Source organism: Poecilia reticulata, chromosome 11 (genome assembly GCF_904066995.2).
Source record: "Poecilia reticulata chromosome 11, P_reticulata-male-v2, whole genome shotgun sequence".
Lineage (NCBI taxonomy): Eukaryota > Metazoa > Chordata > Actinopteri > Cyprinodontiformes > Poeciliidae > Poecilia > Poecilia reticulata.
In genome coordinates this window covers 21686932-21708162 of record NC_088840.1, presented here as the reverse complement: position 1 = coordinate 21708162, position 21231 = coordinate 21686932, and the positions used below count along the sequence as shown (strand labels likewise).

General features: G+C 36.4%; 3 protein-coding genes across 4 annotated transcripts; all 3 read right to left on the bottom strand.

Annotated features, from left to right (window-relative positions):
* Nucleotides 1–8: 8 nt before the first annotated feature.
* LOC103472617 (uncharacterized) lies at nucleotides 9–8686 on the bottom strand. Of its 2 annotated transcripts, XM_081612477.1 has the most exons (3): nucleotides 7903–8675; nucleotides 6880–7709; nucleotides 9–3010 (listed from the first exon to the last, which is right to left on the bottom strand). In XM_081612477.1, the coding sequence occupies exons 2-3, from the start codon at nucleotides 6941–6943 to the stop codon at nucleotides 1290–1292; spliced, it is 1785 nt and encodes a 594-aa protein (XP_081468603.1). In that variant the 5' UTR covers nucleotides 6944–7709; nucleotides 7903–8675; the 3' UTR covers nucleotides 9–1289. The 2 variants fall into 2 exon arrangements, with proteins under 2 accessions (XP_081468603.1, XP_081468604.1); XM_081612478.1 differs by lacking the exon at nucleotides 6880–7709 and having other exon boundaries at nucleotides 7903–8686.
* A 1940-nt stretch (nucleotides 8687–10626) lies between these two features.
* On the bottom strand, nucleotides 10627–17817 carry LOC145553692 (uncharacterized). Its single transcript, XM_081612549.1, has 2 exons — nucleotides 17177–17817; nucleotides 10627–14707 (listed from the first exon to the last, which is right to left on the bottom strand). Exons 1-2 carry the CDS (start codon nucleotides 17229–17231, stop codon nucleotides 13659–13661), a joined length of 1104 nt encoding a protein of 367 aa, XP_081468675.1. The 5' UTR covers nucleotides 17232–17817; the 3' UTR covers nucleotides 10627–13658.
* Nucleotides 17818–17885: 68 nt separating this feature from the next.
* On the bottom strand, nucleotides 17886–20443 carry LOC108166702 (uncharacterized). Its single transcript, XM_017307420.2, has 2 exons — nucleotides 20282–20443; nucleotides 17886–19809 (listed from the first exon to the last, which is right to left on the bottom strand). Exons 1-2 carry the CDS (start codon nucleotides 20343–20345, stop codon nucleotides 18863–18865), a joined length of 1011 nt encoding a protein of 336 aa, XP_017162909.2. The 5' UTR covers nucleotides 20346–20443; the 3' UTR covers nucleotides 17886–18862.
* Nucleotides 20444–21231: the final 788 nt, after the last annotated feature.

The window sequence follows — 21231 nt, the reverse complement described above, 5'->3', positions numbered from 1 at the left end:
AAACATGCTAAAGAAAAACTCTAAACTTTTATTCCCAAATGAAACATTACATTTAATTAGCTTCTAAGACAATAGTATAACTTTTTGATCTAAATACACATAAGCCATTTCAATATAAAAAAGAATCTTTCACAGAAGACCGCTCAGCAGGAAAGACCAAAATATTATTACAACTAAGTCGAGAGAAACGGCAAATTATTGACGACAATCATACATACTGTTAGAATTTATGTTATTCTTACATTTTTAACATCAAACATTTATTACTTTAGATCATTAACCCAACATTATATTGTTATAGATTATTGTGGTTCTTATTTAAAGTGTTCTAACTTCCTTCGTCTTCATGTGAAACAGTTAACTGTGTTTGTTTCTCAGATCTTAAATTGTTTCCACAGGTGCCTTCTTATCAACCGTAATACTCCCTACCTTAGAAACTGCCTGTGTGCAGAAGGAGTTTGTTTCTCCCGTCTTGCTTTCCTATCCTGCCTCTTTTCCTTGAATAAAAGACTAGCTCAAACTGGAAGTTATCAGAACACGCGGTGGGCAGCTCGCTGGAGCGGTCCGCTGCGTCTTCTTTCATGAAAGCTTGGTAAAAACTCACATAAGTTGTATGTGGTTCATTTTACATAGGTTGTTGAAAAATACCTATCACATACTTTGTACAATCAATCCATAAAAATTAGTGTGGTGAATTTTGCATTTACTGTAAAGTACGAATGGATTTTATCATTAAATAGGTAGACTGATTTATATAATTTGAAACAAATGAAAGCGTCAATTACCATATTATTTTGCTTAAAAGACAAACCTAACAGATGTTTTTTTTGTTTGTTTTTTTTTTTTTACAGATTTGAGAACATCGACCCATTTTAGTATGTTGTTTTTGATTTAAAAAAAAAATAAAAAATCCAATTATAAATACTTATCTTTCCTCCATTAAACATTTTGGGAATTTTATTCATTAAAGAAATGTGATATCCATCTGCATCAGGTAATACTAAAAAAACAGTTTATGTTTAATTATTTTAAGCATCGTCTTCATCAGCCCCTTCACCCTTCATGTTTAAAACTCAACTTTATGTTGTTATGGGGAAAAAAAAATCTGGATTTTAAGCAGAAGAAGAGCCTCTGGTCTCACTATAGCTAAAGCAGTCAACGCACTGAAATCCTGCACAGATTTAGAAGATTTTACTCAATAAGTTGAAGATTATGTTATGGTCAGGAATAAACTGACAAATTAGGCTTCTTCATTACAATTTCTATTTTAGATTTTTCTGTGCTCTAAATTAATTATTACCCGAGTGATTTCTCATGTGAACAGTAAAATGACATTTTTCATTGAAACCTTTTCCACAAGTCAGACACCAAAAAGGCCTCTTATTTGTGTGAATTACAATATGATTAAGTAAAACACGTTTTTGACTGAAACTTTTTCCACAGGTGACACATGAAAAAGGCTTTTCACCTGAGTGAATCTTCATGTGCTCATTTAAATACCGTTTTTGATTGAAAGATTTCCCACAGGTGATGCATGAAAAAGGCTTTTCCCCTGTGTGAGTTCTCATATGAGCATCAAAAGCAGATTTGAAAACAAAACACTTTCCACAGGTCACACATGAAAAAGGCTTTTCACCTGTGTGAATCGTCATGTGAAGTGTTAAATGGCGTTTTTGAGAAAAACACTTTCCACAGGTCACACATGAAAATGGCTTTTCCCCTGAGTGAATCATCATGTGCTCAGTTAAATATTGTTTTCGACCAAAACTTTTCCCACAGGTGACACATGAAAAAGGCTTTTCTCCGGTGTGAGTTCTCACATGAACATTGAAAGCAGATTTGAAAGCAAAACATTTTCCACAGGTCTCACATGAAAAAGGCTTTTCACCTGTGTGAACCGTCATGTGATTAGTTAAGACGTGTTTTTGACTAAAAGACTGTCCACAGGCAACACATGAAAAAGGCTTTTCACCAGTATGAGTTCTCATGTGAACGTTGAAAGCAGATTTGAAAGCAAATCGCTTTTCACAGATCACACACATAAAAGGCTTTTCATCCGTGTGACACCTCATGTGACTAGTTAAAACCCGTTTTTGACTAAAACATTTACCACAGATCGCACACGAAAATGGCTTTTCATTTTTGTGAGTCGTCATGTGCTTAGTTAAAGAATCTTTTCGACTAAAAGATTTTCCACAGGTCACACATGAAAACGGTTTTTCTCCTGTGTGAATCGTCATGTGCTGAGTTAAAACCTCTTTTTGACTAAAACATTTTCCACAAGTCACACATGAAAATGGCTTTTCACCTGTGTGAATCATCGTGTGCTGAGTTAAATGATGTTTTAGACTAAAGCATTTTCCACAGTTCACACATAAAAACGGCTTTTCACCCGTATGAGTTCTCCTGTGAGCCTCAAAAGCCGATCTGAAAGCAAAACGCTTTTCACAAGTGACACATGAGAAAGGTTTTCTTCTTTCCTGATTTTGGTTCTCAGCTTCAGCAGCTTCCTGGAAGATGACTTGGTTCCTGTTTGGTTCTGATTCAGTGTGGGATGTTTGCTCATCAACAGGAACCACCATGCAGGTATCAGTCTCCTGTTTTAACTCAACCTGTTCTTCACCCTGACTGCAGTAAACTTCTTTCTCTTCCGCTTTTATCTGCAGATGTTTTAGATCCTCCTGCTCTTCTTTCATCTGCTGGTGTTCAAGAGCCTCCTGCTCTTCTTTTATCTGCTGATGTTTTAGATCCTCATGCTCTTCTTTTATCTGCTGGTGTTCTAGAGCCTCCTGCTCTTCTTTTATCTGCTGATGTTTTAGATCCTCATGCTCTTCTTTTATCTGCTGGTGTTCTAGATCTTCATGCTCTTCTTTTATCTGCTGGTGTTCTAGATCCTCCTGCTCTTCATGTTCTTGTTTCACCTGCAGAGGTTCTAACTCCTCCTGGTCCCGAATTGAGCTCCTCTCCTGGTTACAAAGCTCCTCCTCATAAATGTAACGTTGTAGGTGACCTGGAGAAGAAAACAGAAGAATTAACTTCATTGAAATAAATGAAAAACTTTAATCATTTTTTTCATTCTTTCATCAACAGTGGAATTCTCTAACTGTAACTCTAGTAAATGATTTTTTTTTTTTTACTTTTCATGCTTTTTGACAAACAAAATTATGTTCATCATACATATTTAACTGTAAAGGAATAATTTATGCATTAAAATGTAGCCTCGTATGCCTACTTAAAAAAATTATTACTATCAGTGCTACAGGTCTTACTGTTTTCTGTCAAACTCTTCTGGAGTACAGTCATGTCACACCTTCTATTCTTTCAATGTTTTCTCTCGTGCACTGTTTCCATCTGTCCGTCAGCATTCTGCTCGTCTACCTTTCTGTATATGTCTTCTGCTTTTACTGTCTGTAAATGTCTCCTTCAAACTTTAATCAATTTGCTTCTGCTAATTTATGCTTTTTGCAAAGTTTCACTTTTCTAGTTCAGATTTTATACTAATTTGTGCTTCTCCTAATTTATGCTATTTTTGCTATGTTTTACTTTTTAAAACTTTTTCAAGTATTTCATGTTTTATACTAATATCTGCTTCTGCTAATTTAGGCTTTTTGCAAAGTTTCACTTTTCAAGTTCTTAAAACTATTTCGGATTTTATACTAATTTCTGCTTCTGTTTATGCTTTTTGCTATGTTTCACTATTCACATATTTCAGTGTGCATACCAATTTATGCTTCTGCTAATCTTTGCCATATCTTTTTCTATGTTTTACTTTTCAAATATTTCAGGTTGAATTCAAAATAATGCTTCTGCTAATTAATGCCATGTCTTTGACTAAATTTCACTCTTTAGCAAAAGATTTCTATCATGTATGACTGGCTTTATTCTCTTTTCCTATTTTTTATGCTTTGTTCTGCTGTGTTTTGCATTTTCTGCAGCAATCATTCAGTAAATATTTGCATTCTCACAGCTGTTTCGCTAGAAACAGCAAAAAAAAAAAAGTATTCTAGTTTTTAATCAGAAAAAAGATCCTGCTCAAATTTTTCTGTCGTTAACTACTTCTGCTATCTTCAACCAATTGTGTTAATTCATATATCAAAATGTTCTGATCTTCTATTAAGACTATGACTTTAGGTAAATTTCACTATTGTACTTTTTGAAATATTTGCCCTTTTGTGCATTTGTTTTTTTTTTGTTTTTTTTTTTTTTTGCCCTGTTGAAATACATGGTGGAATTCTCCAACTGTTGTCAGTTGCTAGAGTGTCCCCTCTAGTAACTGACTTTTTTTTTTTTTTCAACTTTTCATGGTTTTTGACAAACAAAATTATGCCGTTCATACATATTTAACTGTACAGGAATAATGTATGCATTAAAATGTAGCCACGCATGTCTACTTTAAGGAACTATTACTATCATTGTTACAGGTCTTACTGTCAAACTCTTCTGGAGTACCGACATGTCACACCTGCTCCTATTCCTTCAGTGTATTTCTCTGCTGTGCTCCGTTTCTGTCTGTGTGTCAGCATTCTGCCTTTCTGTATATGCCTTCTGCTTTACTGGTTTTACTGTCTACAAAGGTATTTTGCAAACTTTAATTTTACCAATTCATATTTCAAAATATTTTGATTTTTGTACTATTTTTTGCTTTTTGCTATAATTTCTTTTCAACTCTTTCAGGTTTGTACTAATTTCTGCTCTTCTAATTTATGCTTTTTGCAAAGTTTTCCTTTTCAGCTATTTCAAATATTTCAGGGTTTATACTTATTTCAGCTTTTGCTAATCTATATATATTTTGCTGTATGTTACTATAGTACTTTTTCAAATATTTCTGTTGAGTTATGCTATATCTTTTGTTACTATTGTACTTTTTCAAATATTTCTGTTGAGTTATGGTATATCTTTTACAAATATTTAAGGTTTTATACAAATATTCTATTTGTCTACCTTTCTGTGTATAACAGACACAGACAGATGGATACAAACCGGATTCCAAAAAAGTTGGGACACTAAAATTGTGAATAAAAACTGAATGCAATGATGTGGAGATGGCAAATGTCAATATTTTATTCGTAATAGAGCATAGATGGCAGATCAAAAGTTTAATCAGAGTAACTAACATTTAAAAGGAAAAATATGTTGATTCAAAATTTCAGTGTCTACAAATCCCAAAAAAGTTGGGACAAGTAGCATTAAGTGGCTGGAAAAGGGAAATTGAACATATAACAAACAGCTGGAAGACAAATTAACACTAATTAGGACAATTGACAACATGATTGGGTATAAAAATAGCTTCTTAGAGTGTCAGTGTCTCTCTGAAGCCAAGATGGTAAGAGGATCACCAATTCCACCATTGTTGCGCAGAAAGATAGTGCAGTATTACCAGAATGGTGTTACCCAGCGTAAAATAGCAAAGACTTTTAAGTTATCATCATCAACCGTGCATAACATCATCAAAAGATTCAGAGAATCTGGAACAATCGCTGTGCGTGAGGGTCAAGGCCGTGAAACTCTAGTGGATGCTCGTGACTCCAGGCCCTTAAACGTCACTGCACCTCAAACAGGAAGGCCACTGTCAAGGAAATAACAGCATGGGCTCAGGAATATTTCCAGAAAGCATCGTCAGTGAACACAATCCACAGTGCCATTTGCCGCTGCCAGCTGAAACTACAGTGCAAAGAGGAAGCCATTTCTAAGCTCCACAAGCTCAGCCGTTTGCACTGGGCCAGGAGTCATTTAAAATGGAGTGTGGCAAAATGGACAATGCATGACAATAGCTTACTTCTACTTCTTATGCTTTGTTCTGATTTTTCTTGCATTTCTGCAGCAGCCATTTTGCAAATATGCATTCTCACGGCTGTTTCGCTAGGAACAGCAATTTTTCTAGTTTATCTTGTCTCTCAGTTATGTTATTCTGATAAATATGGTTTAGTTTAAACAATAAAATATTACAATCATGAAAAAAACATTGGGTTTGATGCTTCTTGGTCTAAATAACAGTGAATGAAGTCTGGTTTTAATGTGGCGCTTTGTAGTTAATGTTCACAAAAAAGTTTGTGTGGCTGATCCACATTTTCGCGGCACCCACGTTTGCGTATATTTACAAAAACTTTCACACACGTTCAATTTTACCAGTATTTGTGTAAAATATGTGTGAAAGCACGCTTCATACACAAAGGCCTATATTTTTAAAATGATTTAGTCCTCATATTTTTTTATTTATTGTGAAATTATTTCTTGTAGGGTTTACTGTTATTTAAAAATCATTTTATTATGTTTAGGAACATATATAACAAATTGTTATTACATTTACAAATACAAAAGTCACCACTATTTTCCTCTGCTTATTTCACTAACTTTGCGCTGCATTGTTTCTACTGTGGCTTGAAAAGTAAAAATGCCCCTTGAACTTTTCAACATTTTGCCACCCACATGCATAAATATATTTAAGTAAAATTTTATGTGAAATACCAACAAAAAGAGGGATACAACTGTGAACTAACTGACGATGTGAACTTTGACTGGGCCATTCTAACACACGAATATGTTTTGTTTTATCGCATTGTAGATCTGACTTTATGTTTAGGGTTGTCGGGCTAGAAGGCGAACATCGGCTCCGCTGTATTTTTTCGTTTTCAAATGTAAGTCTCTGTAGTTATAAAGAAGGAAGAGCCATAAAAAAATAAAATAAATAAAAAACCGAAGGTCACCGGCTCCATTTTCTCTCGTCACAAATAAGCTGTTTCCACAATTTTGATGTCTGCGTTCATTTTGCTATAAGCAAAAATATTTACACGGGAAAGGAGTAATTACTAAAATGATCCTCATACAGAAAGCGTCATACATTTAGATCTTAACCTGCATCCAGTCGCTGGTGTTTCCTACCTATTCGATGTAAGATTATCCGGGGAGTCCGGGAGAAATCCAGCAGTCTGCGCTGATCATCCATCTCTTCCTCCGACTTGACGATGATTTATTTAAACTTTGTGAAAGTTTCTTCAACAGGATTAACCGCTTGCTGAGAAACTCATTCAGTAAAAATCTCGAATATTCAACAAAACACACCAGGCGCCATTTTATCGTTCTTATTCCTCCTCTTCCGGTTCTTCTTCTTTGGGATGTTTTGACTGTCGGCATTCATAAGGTGGCCTTACCGCCACCTTCTGGATAATACGGTTATTTCTTTAAACTCTGTGAAAGTTTCTTCAGCAGCAGTTAACCACTTGTTCATAAACTGGTTCAAGCTGGACTGAAGATATTTTTAGAGAAACTCGAACATTCAACACAACAGACCACGCGCCGTCTTCTTTGTCTTTTTCTTCTTCCTCTTCTTCGTTGGGATTTTATGACCGTCGGCATTCATGTAATTGCATTACCGCCACCTTGTGGATCATACGATCATCACATCTAAAGATTTCTCATACAGCCAGTTCTCTTTGAAAAACGTAAAATATTTTCTTCCAGTTCATCTAAATGAAACAAATACAATATCAGTATTCCAGTTTTCCGTATATCCATTGCTAATATCGTCCTCTGATTCGTAACTCCTACATCCCGCAACATGTTTCATAGTTTCTTCACTACACCAGATAAGAACCTCCATCCATCCATTTTCTTACACCCTTGTCCCTCAGTGGGGTCGGGAGGGTTGCTGGTGCCCATCTCCAGCTAGCATACCGGGCGAGAGGCGGGGTCACCCTGGACAGGTCGCCAGTCTGTCGCAACAGATAAGAACCTTTCCCTTAGTATTCATATGTCAATAAGCGCTGCTGCTTTGTTCTGAGTTACCGCTGGTTGCCGCCCATCCTTATTGAGAGCCGCTCAGCACCGGTTTGTACACTTAATTATTTTACTGTTTTTATTTTAATAAATTATAACGCTGAAACAGTGTCTCTTGCAAAAACGTACCTGTGTCCATTTTCATTTCACTGGGGCTGGGAGTAAGTCCCAGGTGGCGTTGTTGGCAACAAACAAAATCTAATTGTGTATTTTTACCATCGATTGTGTTGAGTTTTCTTCTTCAGTACTCGTGTTCACAATGAACCACACTTCTTTTCGTCAGATAGCTATGTTCACTTTATTGCTAATGTTCGGGTTCAACTTCTTCTTCGGAACAGTGCTGCCTACACAAAAGAACTCGCTCTCATTGCCCCCTAGTGGACAACTGCAGTACAACATGCACGTACATCATTAAACAGAAAGTGACAGGATAAAGAACTTGCAGCTGTGCCCTTCAAATTAAATTAGAAAACAAACAACACAACATAACTCAAAGACAAGTTAAGATCAGAACATAATCTAAGAGATTGTCAGACTAATATTTATTTATTTAATGTTAGCTTATACACTCTTATTACTGCACTAGATGGATTAAATGCCATTACAGTATAACGAGATGTTATACTTTAGCTTTCTAAGTATGTTATGCAGTATTTATTTTTTTAAGTGGGGATGTTAGTACTGATTTTAAATTATTCAGTTTAGCTACGAGTTTTGCTGTGTAACCAGATTTGCAGATTGTTTAAAGGCAAAAGTTCTACTTTCTCAGACAGTAAACATATATCTATGTGTAGAGATTAAAATAGTTCCAACATTAAATTCCTAGTAATCTATAATAGAAGACAGCTGCAGCAAAAAAGTGAAAAATACAACTAAGACAAAAGACACAACGAATTATTGAAGACTAAAATCAACCATGAAAATCAAGAAAAATCAATTCATGAAAATTAGTTCATAGTGAATATTAAAAGTAAAAAATTTTTTCTTATTTATTCATAAAGATTTTACATACGTAGAGTTAGACTAATTAATGTAATTTGAAACGTAAAACAGCATCACTTACAATCTCCTTTTGCTTGAAAGACAAACCTATCAAAGATTTTTATTTATAGATCAATTTGAAAACGCACAACAATTAATATAACAGTTCACACCTTGTATTTTTGATTATAAATTTATTAAACAACATCCACCCCACCCACTCTACAGTACAGAATAAGACAAAAACAATCCCTCAAGTCCAATCTTCAGGGCTTAAAGTAAAAAAAAATCCTGAGCCTGAAACTTATACAATAGAAATTAACTATACCGTTGCTATTGCCACAGTTTAATAAAAAAGTGTCTTTGAACAGTGCAAACAATTGCTTCTAACAATACAATTAACAAACCAAACACTCAAACTTAAATAAGACTTCAGTACATTTCGACTCAAAACAAAATGTAAAATGTCTGTGCCCTAAAGATTTGCCTTACAGGCAAAAATCTCTCAACATTAAATAAGAGTCCTTTCAGTCAATGTTTTTGCAAGTAATTTAGAACATGCAGCATTACCAACTAGATCAGTGTTTCTCAACCTTTTTTGGACCAGCGCCCCCCTAGCCTTTATCCAGGTCCCTCACCGACCCCCAACGAAGAATTTGTAGGCTACTTTGCACTATTTTTTATTAATAATATTACTATCACTATTGTAGATGTTTTGATTTTTATGCTTGTTTCTGTATTTATCATCAAGATAATTTACCAGAGAACAAAAAAGCAATGTGAATAGAAATTATTTTCCCAGGTGTCTATGAAAAATGTAATGAACATTCAAGTTAAAATTTGTAGGCCTAACAGCAGCCAATAAGAGTGGAAAAAATATTCTTGTTCTTTGCCATTTTCTAGTTGTTAAATATTCCACAAAATGATCAGATAAAAGATGTACAACAATTGCAGTTTAAACTTTAAACTATTTGCAAAACAACTGAGCCCTGCAACATTAAAACATGGATAGAACTTGTTATTACGCAATAGTTAGCCACACCCCTACCTCTTCTCAGGCTCCTACTGACCAGCTCTTCGTCTAACGAGTCCATGAAGCCTCTACCTCCTGAGTATTACCACAGATGAGTATATAGAGGGCATTCTATTTAAGCTGGAAGCGAGACAGATGCATCTAGACTCTAACCACCTTCAGATCCTGAGATTATGACCTTTTACAGTTAATGGATCAGACATCCAAATAGCACGTGGTAGCTTGACTCCAGAAACCACCGCAGTTAACGGCAGCTCCTTCTCTATTAATATCGTGCACTTGTTACAGTCTAAATAACTTTAGAGACTCGGCACGAGTCCCAAGGTCATTATTTATCATAACTAAAGAAACGTCTGAAGCCCCCCAATTCACTAGAATCATCCATCCATCCATTTTCTTGCACCCTTGTCCCTTAGTGGGGTCAGGAGGGTTGCTAGTGCTAATGTTTCGGGCGAGAGGCGGGGTCCACCCTGGACAGGTCGCCAGTCTGTCGCAGGGCAACACAGAGACACACAGGAAAAACAACCATGCACACACACACACACACACACACACACACACACACACACACTTAGGGGCAATTAACCTGACAGTCATGTTTTTGGACTGTGGGAGGTAACCAGAGTACCCAGAGAAAACCCACGCATGCACAGGGAGAACATGCAAACTCCATGCAGAAAGACCAGGAATTGAACCCAGAACTTTCTTGCTGCAAGGCAACAGCTCTACCAACTGCGCCACTGTGCAGCCCGTCACTAGAATCATGAACATTGATTTTATGTTAACCAGAAGAGTTGTTATTCCAATGACTTAATTAACTTAACTGTCCACAGCATCAATTAGACTTTAATATTTTATTAGCAAGCTTTAGCAGGGGAAAACGACATACAGCTACTACAATTAAAACTCAAAAGATTAAAACATAAAAGAATTTTGGAAAACACACTTCCCTCTAGTCCCTATACTGTGTCACTAAACCTTAAGAGAGGCTTTGGGATGCAGTTCCACTCTTTCCTAGATGCTGAGTTGATCTTGGCAGCAGACAACTTTAAATTCCATGGTCAGGGACCCCATCTTGCCATAGCAGAGTCCTTTTTTAGAATATCCAAAGTTGAACTGGTGAGTATTCTTCATGAGCTCAGTTCTTTATCCATAGGTGACCTTTGTCTATCCCCCATGTTCACTGTAGCATCATCGAGATGTTTCTTGGGTTAAGAGTAGGGCAGGTGTCGAATCAGAACCCCGGGTTGTGGATGAACGAATCTTGTTCCTTTCTAGAGCAGTGCGAAGTCTTCACCTTCCCGTGGTTTCAAAGTATAGCCCCAATCTGATCCTGCATCTTCATGTGGTCTTGACTCGAACGCTGTTGGAACAAAGAACCCCGTTCTTCTCCTGCCTCTACTTTTTATACTCTCAGTATTTAAGCCGTGTGCACATCTGCGACTTACACAATTATCTACTTCTGCATCTTGGTTGTGCTTGCACAATCTCCCGTTGCACCATTTCTCTTACGTCACCCACTTTGGCTTACTTCCTCTTTTACTCTTGCTGCAGCTCCTATCTGCTCTTAACAGTGCGCTTAACATCTGGTGCTTTGGCTTATTTCACTATCCCATGTACTATTTCTTCCACACTCACAGTTCTTGTTCTCACGCAACCCCTTTTACTCCCACACAGCCTCTGCTATTGCGACACAGTATTAAGGCATCTCATCTACCTTGAATAGGATAATTCATTTATGATTTTTCACATTTACTCTTTAAATCAAGTTCACATAATTCATCACATTGATTAGTGGTACATTATTAAAATAAGGATTACACAAGTTTTAATCACATCAAATCATAATACTGAATTATTTGTTTCTTCTGGGTTTCTATCACAATAAGGATTATATAAGTTGTGTTGCAATAAAGATTACATAAGTTTCAATCAACATTAAATAATGATTCAAGATTACACGTCGCCTCTGGGCTCTTATGATCCGTTTTCTGTGTGTCCTGGAAAGATCTCAATCAGTTCCAACCAGGTTTCACGACAAACTGTAACTACATTAATCATAGCTCTTCTTCTCGTCAGTGTTTCTGTGAGTTTATGGTGGTGCAGCTCTGTGCTGCCTTCAGAATGGGACATCAGAGTATCATCCATAAAATTTCATCCTCATGGCATCTATTGTTCAAACCAGAGCTTTCAGTGGAAAAACAAAAGTTCCAGGTCCTTTTAATGCCATACAAATATGGGACAGAAACATGGATTATATATTTATATAGATCTGTCTATTGATTTATAGATTAATAGTTTCACTGGACAGAAATTACAAAGAACAAATCTGGTTCTTAATCAAATCCTAATGAGTCAAATTGAAAGTGTCATGGAGTCATCACCGTTGTTCCATCACACCCGTTTCATACCGGACCACTTACAGCACCGGTGTTAACGCTATAAAATGAACGCTCTCTATCGTGGTATCACCCATGGAGGGATTTCTTTATTTAAATGGGTTCATTTTTCAGAGGGATACAAAGTGAGGGTATTGTGATTTTAGTAATTACTTGTTTATAAGAGGTATTTTCTGTGGTCCTTCCATGGAAGCGGGCAGCATCCAGATGGACAATAAAACTTAATATAAGTTGCTGCTTTGACATGATCACAGAACTGCCTAAACATATGTACAAAAATCCTCAATAAAACATAAAATATTAGAAAATCTGACACCAGACAAAGTGAATCACAGCAACATCAGCAGCCGGTATAACGCTGACCTGATGCGGTGAAGCTACTAGCAGGAGCGGAGCTGCGCCAAAAGCTACAAACACTGAAAAGAAGAAGACCTGCCATTGATACAGTTGCAACCAGGCATGATTTAATGATACGAAATACAGGTTTAGCAAGTTGCTCAAAGTCTAAACTGGTATTGTTGTGCATTTAAGGTGTAAAGTTTACCTTCGACCAAACGCCCCCCAAAGGAATCCCAGCGCCCTCCTTTTGTAAAAATGTCTGCCAACTTCCCGTCCTGTCCCCTTTCCTCTAGCCATGCCCAGCGCCACTTGTTTTTAATTCCTTTCTCAAGTAAACGTGTTTCTTTACAGGGTGAGACAAACTCCATCTTCTTTCATATAGCATTTGATTTAACCGCCGAACCGAAAGCATGCGCTTCTTTACTACAAACCGTTTTACAGTCATTGGTCAAGAACACGGGAGCTAGAATTCTTATTGGCAGACATCTTTGTCTATTATCAACAGTTTAGTTGAGGCGGGCCGTTTGGTCCAATGCTCGCTTTGCTTGAAAAGCTGGAAGCCTGGCTCCCAGATGGAGCTCTTTAAGCCCAGAGACTACAGTTTGGTTGAGGCGGACCATGAAGATTGGTTGAGGTGGACCGTTTGGTCAAAAGCCGGAAATCCGGCCCCCGCCGGAGCTTAAGCCCTGAATCTTGTGAGAATGTTCTGGAAGGGAGTCCAGGTCCGGTCAGACTCTGTTCATGCATGAAATAGTCAGTGGCCCCAATGGCTCTTCAGCTATCAGCATCAGTCCTGCCTCTCCTCAGGGCTGTGTGCTGAGCCCTCTGCTCTTCACATTGTACACACAGCATACAGTTTGACACAAACAGGATGTTAATATAATAACATAGTTTATCATTAGTTTTTGATACAGAATATGCCAGAAAAAACCCCCCAAAGGATCTCTGACGGAAAATGTGTCATTATTGCACATCTCTAAGCAACCAAATGTGACGATCCAAATGATCACATTAAATAAATACAACAATTTTTCCACTTTATAGACATGAAACCCTTCCAGTCTTTCATTCTAGTTTTTAACCAAATCAGTTTTATAATGAACCTCAACATAGGACATGTATGTAAAATACTTCTACTGCTTTTCACCGCTGTGACGCCTCATGTGGTGAATTAGACGAACTTTGTGATGAAAACCTTTTCCACAGTTCACACATGAAAAAGGCTTTTCAACAGTGTGAATCATCATGTGTACAGTTAACTCCAGTTTTCGACTAAAACTTTTTCCACAGTTCACACATGAAAAAGGCTTTTCACCTGTGTGAATCATCATGTGCCGAGATAACCCTTGTTTTTGACTAAAACTTTTTCCACAGGTCACACATGAAAACAGCTTTTCACCTTTGTGAATCATCATGTGCCGAGATAAATTATCTTTTTGATTGAAACATTTTCCACAGATCATACATGAAAAAGGCTTTTCACCTTTGTGAATCATAATGTGCCGTGATAAATTATGTTTTTCACTAAAACATTTTCCACAGTTCAGACATGAAAACGGCTTTTCACCGGTGTGAATCATCATGTGACGAGTTAAACTAACTTTGTGAATAAAACTTTTTCCGCAGTTCACACACAAAAATGGTTTTACCCCCATGTGAATCATCATGTGATGAGTTAAATTCTGTTTTCGACTAAAACTTCGTCCACAGGTCACACATGAAAACGGCTTTTCACCGGTGTGAATCGTCATGTGACGAGTTAAACCTTGTTTTTGTTTTAAACGTTTTCCACAAGTGACGCATGAGAAAGGTTTTCTTCTTTCCAGATTTTGGTCCTCAGCTTCAGCAGCTTCCTGGAAGATGACTTGGTTCCTGTTTGGTTCTGATTCAGTGTGGGATGTTTGTTCATCAACAGGAACCACCATGCAGGTATCAGTCTCCTGTTTCAGCTCAACATGTTTTTCACCCTGACTGCAGTAAACTTCTTTCTCTTCCACTTTTATCTGCTGATGTTCTAGATCCTCCTGCTCTTCTTTTATCTGATGTTCTTGATCCCCCTGCTCTTCTTTTATCTGATGATCTTCTGGTTCTTCCTGTTCTTGCTTCACCTGCAGAGGTTCTAACTCTTCCTGGTCCCGAATGGATCTCCTCTCCTGGTTGCAAACGTTACACTGCAGGAAATCTGGAGAAGAAAACCAAGAAAAAGAGTAATAGTTAACCTCACACCTAAAAATTCAAGAGCGTAGACAGAGAGACAGATCAGTCGACATATCCAGCTGACATTTGGAGAATTCTCAAATGAATTGATTTTTAAAGAATATTTTATTTATTACAAAATTAATTATAGCAGGGTTTATTGTTAATATTTAACACTAAATTTTATTACTCCAAGATATTTTTTACTTTGAGCTATATTAAAATGTTATTTTAGTCCAGTTTATATGTTTGGGGTTTACTTACAGAGTTTATTTGTAGGTTAATAATGTTTAGTTTTTGTTCCTTTGTTATTTACTTTCCAAAGTTAGACAGGAAAAACTGTGGGTCCATTTTCTGTCAGTATAGGTACTGGTATTGGACCAGCATGCACCGGGTTGGGCCTGTGGGTTTTGACCAGAGCAGGAGAAGAAACAATGAAAAGTAGTGATGGCGAGATGAAGCTTCATGAAGCCCTGAGGAACTCCATCCAATCACTGGACTCCTGAGCCGATGCACCGCGGTGCTTCATATGCTCTACTGGGACATCAAGGGGACAATATATATAAAATAGGTGTAACTTGGGTGTAAATTTTAACTTCCATTCCCTCATTCTCCGGCCCCTTCATTTCTCAAATCTCGCAATAGTTTTAATATGTCATCGGTTCTCACCAGACTACCGAACAGCTAATCGCTGTTGAGTATTAGGGTCACATGTACCACCGCAGCCTATCTGCTAGGTATATTAGCTGGAGCTGGAAAATATGAAAGAGTAGGACGCGTTCGCAGAATTGGTGAGTGTTTCTGTGTGTGACTTGGCGTTAGCTGATGTCACTGTTTGTCTATGAAGCGGCAAAATCACTGTCAGACACCCATAGTAACTTTGAACAAACAATTGGAGAACAATAAGGTGCCTTAAATGTTTATTGAGCACTTGTTTAAATTGATGTTTTTACATTTCATGTCAACTAATTTATGTGGTACATATCTATTGATTTTTCATGGATGTAATTTATATTGAACTTTATGTTTATTGAATGTGCATATTGATTGAAAATTATTGTTGGAACTATTTATAGTGCAAAAAAGTGCCATTTATTGAATTTTTGTGCACACTACAATGTTTTGATTCTATATTTATTGAGAAAATGGTCCTGTTTTATTCAGGCCAGGTAGATAGTGAGGTAGACAAATGCCTGAAGATTCTGTTCTCCTGTCAGGCTGGTAGGAGGCTCCTTGCAGCCAATGAACAGTTTTCTCGCCACTCTGATCTGACTTTTGTCATTTTTGTCAGCCCAGGAACTGCACTGAACGAAGCACTTTGTATCTAACTTGCTTGGGACTCAAACCAACATTAATTATGGAACTCTGGGATGGATTGATTTTTTTTATTTATTTTTTTTTGCACATTTTTATATGGCGATTTGGATGTTTATTTTCACTGTGTTGTAAATATGTATATAAATTCTCCTCACTATAAATACAAGGCACGAGCAACTGCAAACTTAGTCCGTCTACTCTTTCATGAGTCGTGCCTTATCTTCTGAGAAATTAGCCCATTTGACATTTTTATTCATTAACCATTTACATTGATATATTGGTTGTTTTTTTTTTACAAATATGCTACATGGGCAACGTGAAAACAACATGACGCCTTACAATACATAAACAAGTAAAAGATGTTTGATTCTGATACATAAATTCTGATTAATCTGTTTGTATGAAAGAATGGCTGGATCAAAAAGAAAACTGGAAACAAACAGGAGAGAGAGAGAGAGAGAGAGAGAGAGAGAGAGAGAGAGAGAGAGAGAGAGAGAGAGAGAGTGTTGTGATTGGCTTGTTACTCGCTATGTCACTATGGACAACGATTTATTACTAAAAAATAAAAACTAACTGCTCGGGTTTAGGCGAGTTCTACGTTTTACGTGCTTCATAAAACTCATCCTGAATTACTCACTAATGAAAAGTTTGATCTTTGTTACTTGCTTGTCAAACTAGAAAAAATAAACTATAAAAGCAATTTTCAAGTTTTTTTTGGACATTGAACTTTTATCCACATACGAAGCATCACTTCAGTGCAGCAGTGGCTGGTTGGTTGGACTTTTATAGGATATTTGGTTTGACAAACAATTGCTACTACAATTTATTGATTACAAATTGTTAAGTTGTATAGCTACTAACACCGCTATTTTTATTTTATGTTTTATATTGCGCTGCATTGTTCACATTTCTTCTGTTTTCAAAAGACTCCGTAGTTGAGGGAGGAGAGTCATAAAAAGTCATTGGCTCCATTTTCTCTCTACATAAATAAGCCATTCTCACAGCGTCATTGTGATGTCTGCCTTCATATACCTGTTAAAACATTTATACGGAAGGGGGACAGTTACTAAAATGATCCTCATACAGAAAGCTTCTACATTTAGATCTTAATCTGCATCCAATCGCTGGTGTTTCCTACCTATACGGTGTAAGATTATCTGGGGTGTCCGGGAGAAATCAAGCTGATCATCCATCTCTTCCTCCGACTTGACGATGATTCCTTTAAACTCTGTGAAAGTTTCTTCGGCAGCAGTTAACCGCTCGTTGAGAAACTTGTTCAAGGTGGACGGAAGATATTTTTAGAGAAACTCGAACATTCAACACAACAGACCGCGTGCCGTCCTCTTTTTCTTTTTCTTCTTCCTCCTCTTCTTCTTTGGGATTTTATGACCGTCGGCATTCATCTCATTGCATTACCGCCACCTTGTGGATCATACAATGTATTTTTTATTTTTATTTTTTAATGTTATGTTGTGTTTTAATGTACATCACTTTGTGTCAGCTGTGGTTGTTTTAAAGTGCTTTATAAATAAAGTTGGTACGGTATGGTATCACAACTAAAGATTTCTCATACAGCCAGTTCTCTTTGAAAAATGTAAAATCTTTTCTTCCACTTTATCTAAGTAAAACGAATACAATATCAGTATTCCAGTTTTCCATAAATCCAAAGTTAATATTGTCCTCTGATTCGTATCTCCTACATCTCGCAACATGTTTCAGTTTCTTCACTTCACCAGATAAGAACCTTTCCTATAGTATTCGTATATCAATGAGCGCTGCTGCTTTGTTCAGAGTTACCGCTGGTTGCCATTTCTCGGTAAAAAAAACAAACAACTCATGTGATCATGTCAATGTTGTAACTTTCAGTTTAATCGGCAGCTGCCATTCTTCCCATATTTAATTAAACTAACTTTGCTGTGTGGGAGTCTTTCCAACAAGTCTTTTATTGCAGTTACAGATTTGACTCAAAAACTATTACATGAATTACTTGTGCTGCAATGCTATCTAAAAAATAAATAACCAGGAACTTACTGGAAGAAGATGCAAAAACACCAATAATAAAGGCCAGCAATGTTACAGAAGCTCAGCAAAGGCAGTGATTTTGTATTAAATTAATATTTCCCCTTAATATTCCATGGGAACATGGGCTGGTTGGTAAGACTAAAACATCCATCGCCATGGAAAACCTTGTTTTGGCTTGTGAAGTCCAAACTGTTCCCGACTTATAACCTGTCCCTACACTTCATCAAATCAAAACAGAGCATTACAAAACGACGTTAGAGGTGTCGAGATGTGCTTGACGGAACTAACAGTAGAAGTCATCTCTTTCCAAGTGAATTATTTATTTTTTGATGGGAAAGAAAATAAAAATAAAAACTAGCCTCTTTATGAAATACAAATCAAAGTAGCATTATAAAAAAGTAATTTAAAACATATTTCAAGGGGATACAATCAGTTTTAAGTTTTTTTCTAATTCATAGAATGCCTCAGTCTCCAAGTGCAGCACAGATTACTTGAACCTTGCAAGAAAGTTGAGGTTGAGTTTGCAGTCATTTTCTTCTCTGCTTTTACAAACACTACATACATTCACATGATGACCCGTGCCTTCACTGTTTTAAACACATTCAGTAGTATTTATTCACAACCGACTGTATTACAACATTACAGTATGGGTCAGTGTATGCACAAAATAGTTGACTTTCTTTTTTTTTTTCGCTCTAGCTACAACCACAGATGGGTGACGGATGTGTTACAGAGAAAATTGGATGCATCGGTTCCAGCATTTACAGCGAAACTCAACATAGGATTTAGATGGAAAATAGTTCTACGGCTGTTCACCAGTGTGCATCATCATGTGGTGAGTTAAATGCTGTTTTCGACTAAAACTTTTTCCACAGTTCACACATGAAAACGGCTTTTCACCAGTGTGAATCATCACGTGCTGAGTTAAATTATCTTTTCGATGAAAACTTTTTCCACAGGTCACACATGAAAACGGCTTTTCACCAGTGTGAATCATCATGTGCTGAGTTAAACTAACTTTGTGACGAAAACTTTTTTCACAGTTCACACATGAAAACAACTTTTCACCGGTGTGAATCAACATGTGTTCAGCTAAAATCCTTTTTCGACAAAAACTTTTTCCACAGTTCACACATAAAAACAACTTTTCACCGGTGTGAGTCATCATGTGACGAGTTAAACTAACTTTGTGAATAAAACTTTTTCCACAGTTCACACATGAAAACGGCTTTACCCCCATGTGAATCATCATGTGATGAGTTAAATTCTGTTTTCGACTAAAACTTCGTCCACAGGTCACACATGAAAATGGCTTTTCACCGGTGTGAATCGTCATGTGACGAGTTAAACCTTGTTTTTGTTTAAAACTTTTTCCACAGATGACACATGAGAAAGGTTTTCTTCCTTCCTGAATTTGGTCCTCAGCTTCAGCAGCTTCCTGGAAGATGACTTGGTTCCTGTTTGGTTCTGATTCAGTTTGGTTTGTTTGGTCATCAACAGGAACCACCATGCAGGTATCAGTCTCCTGTTTTAACTCAACCTGTTCTTCACCCTGACTGCAGTGAACTTCTTTCTCTTCCACTTTTATCTGCTGATGTCCTAGATCCTCCTGCTCTTCTTTTATCTGCAGATCTTCTGGTTCTTCCTGTTCTTGTTTCACCTGCAGAGATTCTAACTCCTCCTGGTCCAGAGTGGATCTCCTCTCCTGGTTCCATGGCTCCTCATTGTAAATGTTATGTTGCAGGCAATCTGGACAAGAAAACAGAAAAATAGAGGAATTGTTAACTTTATTAAAGTAAATGGGGGAAGACATTCATTGTTTATTACAGAAATCACAAGATGACCAGATTTAAAAAAAAATATATGCTGTACTGTTTCCATTTGTTCACAATAACAACCTGTATTATGTTTATTAATTATTTTAAGAATACCATTTAATCCTGTATGTCCAAATCTTATTCTGGATATAATATCTTCTTTTTCAATTCTATCAACTTTCCTAAATTCTCCAACTTTTTTAATACTATAATAAAACCTAGCACTACCTCCTGTATCCCAATATACATTTTTATAATATGCTTTATCTAATTTGTACTTATTTTAATATTTAAATCAACAATTTTATTTTTTGCAGCCCTTTTAGCAAAACTATCAGCCGACTCATTTTACCAATTTCTACATTTAATTCATTTATCGGTTTACAATCGCTGGTGTTTCCTACCTATCCGATGTAAGATTATCCGGGGAGTCCGGGAGAAATCCAGCAGTCTGCGCTGATCATCCATCTCTTCCTCGGACTTGACGATGATTTTTATAAAACTCCGTTAATGTTTCTTCAGCAGCAGTTAACTGCTCGTTGATAAACTCGCTTAGAGAAACACTCGAATATATATATATATATATATATATATATATATATATATATATATATATATATATATAAAACCATCTTCCTGTTTATTCTTCATCCCACCTTTTTTGCCACACTTTCAACAGTTTTTCTTTAACAATACTCTTTCCCTCAGATTTTCTTGTTTTAACTATAAAGCTAATATTATTCTGAATGGCCCTCGTTTCCTTCTACTCCAATATGCGCTGGAACCCACACAAATATAACTATCAAACCCATGTTTTGTATTCTGAATAATGTATGAAATATTTCTAAGAAAATGTCCATCCTACTATCTGTTTGATTACATTTTAAACTTAATAATGCAGAGCTTGAATCTGAACATATTATTGTTTTTAATGGTTCTATGTCTTCTACCCATTGTAAACATTGCCAACATTTCTCCTGTGTATACTGATAATCCATCTGTAATTCGTTTTCCTATTTTTATATTGAATTCTGGTACTACAAACTCTATTCCTATTTTTTTCTGTTATTTTTGATGCATCTGTATATATTTGAATATATTGATGATAATTGATTTATCTTGTTTCTTTTCCATTATTGACATATCTACTGTTGCTTCTGGTAAAATCCATGGTGGTATAATTGATATTGGTGTTTGACTAATTTCTAAATTATTCATTTTAAATTCACTTATTTTCTTTTTAATTGTCCATCCAATCCTCATTTCTTTCTTTAATTTTTCCCAACGTGGATTCAAAATTCCCCAAGTTGGATGATCAAAGTTATTGCCTCGTAAATTTAACGAGGCAATAACT

What these genes read in the sequence shown, in the direction of transcription:
- LOC103472617 (XM_081612477.1), bottom strand. Translation starts at nt 6,943, where the DNA reads ATGGATGATCAGCGCAGACTGCTGGATTTCTCCCGGACTCCCCGGATA. An exon ending in GATAATCTTACATCGAATAG is followed by an intron (nt 3,011 to 6,879) that starts GTAGGAAACACC and finishes TTTCTTCTCCAG; the next exon opens with GTCACCTACAACGTTACATT.
- LOC145553692 (XM_081612549.1), bottom strand. Translation starts at nt 17,231, where the DNA reads ATGGATGATCAGCTTGATTTCTCCCGGACACCCCAGATAATCTTACAC. An exon ending in GATAATCTTACACCGTATAG is followed by an intron (nt 14,708 to 17,176) that starts GTAGGAAACACC and finishes TTTCTTCTCCAG; the next exon opens with ATTTCCTGCAGTGTAACGTT.
- LOC108166702 (XM_017307420.2), bottom strand. Translation starts at nt 20,345, where the DNA reads ATGGATGATCAGCGCAGACTGCTGGATTTCTCCCGGACTCCCCGGATA. An exon ending in GATAATCTTACATCGGATAG is followed by an intron (nt 19,810 to 20,281) that starts GTAGGAAACACC and finishes TTTCTTGTCCAG; the next exon opens with ATTGCCTGCAACATAACATT.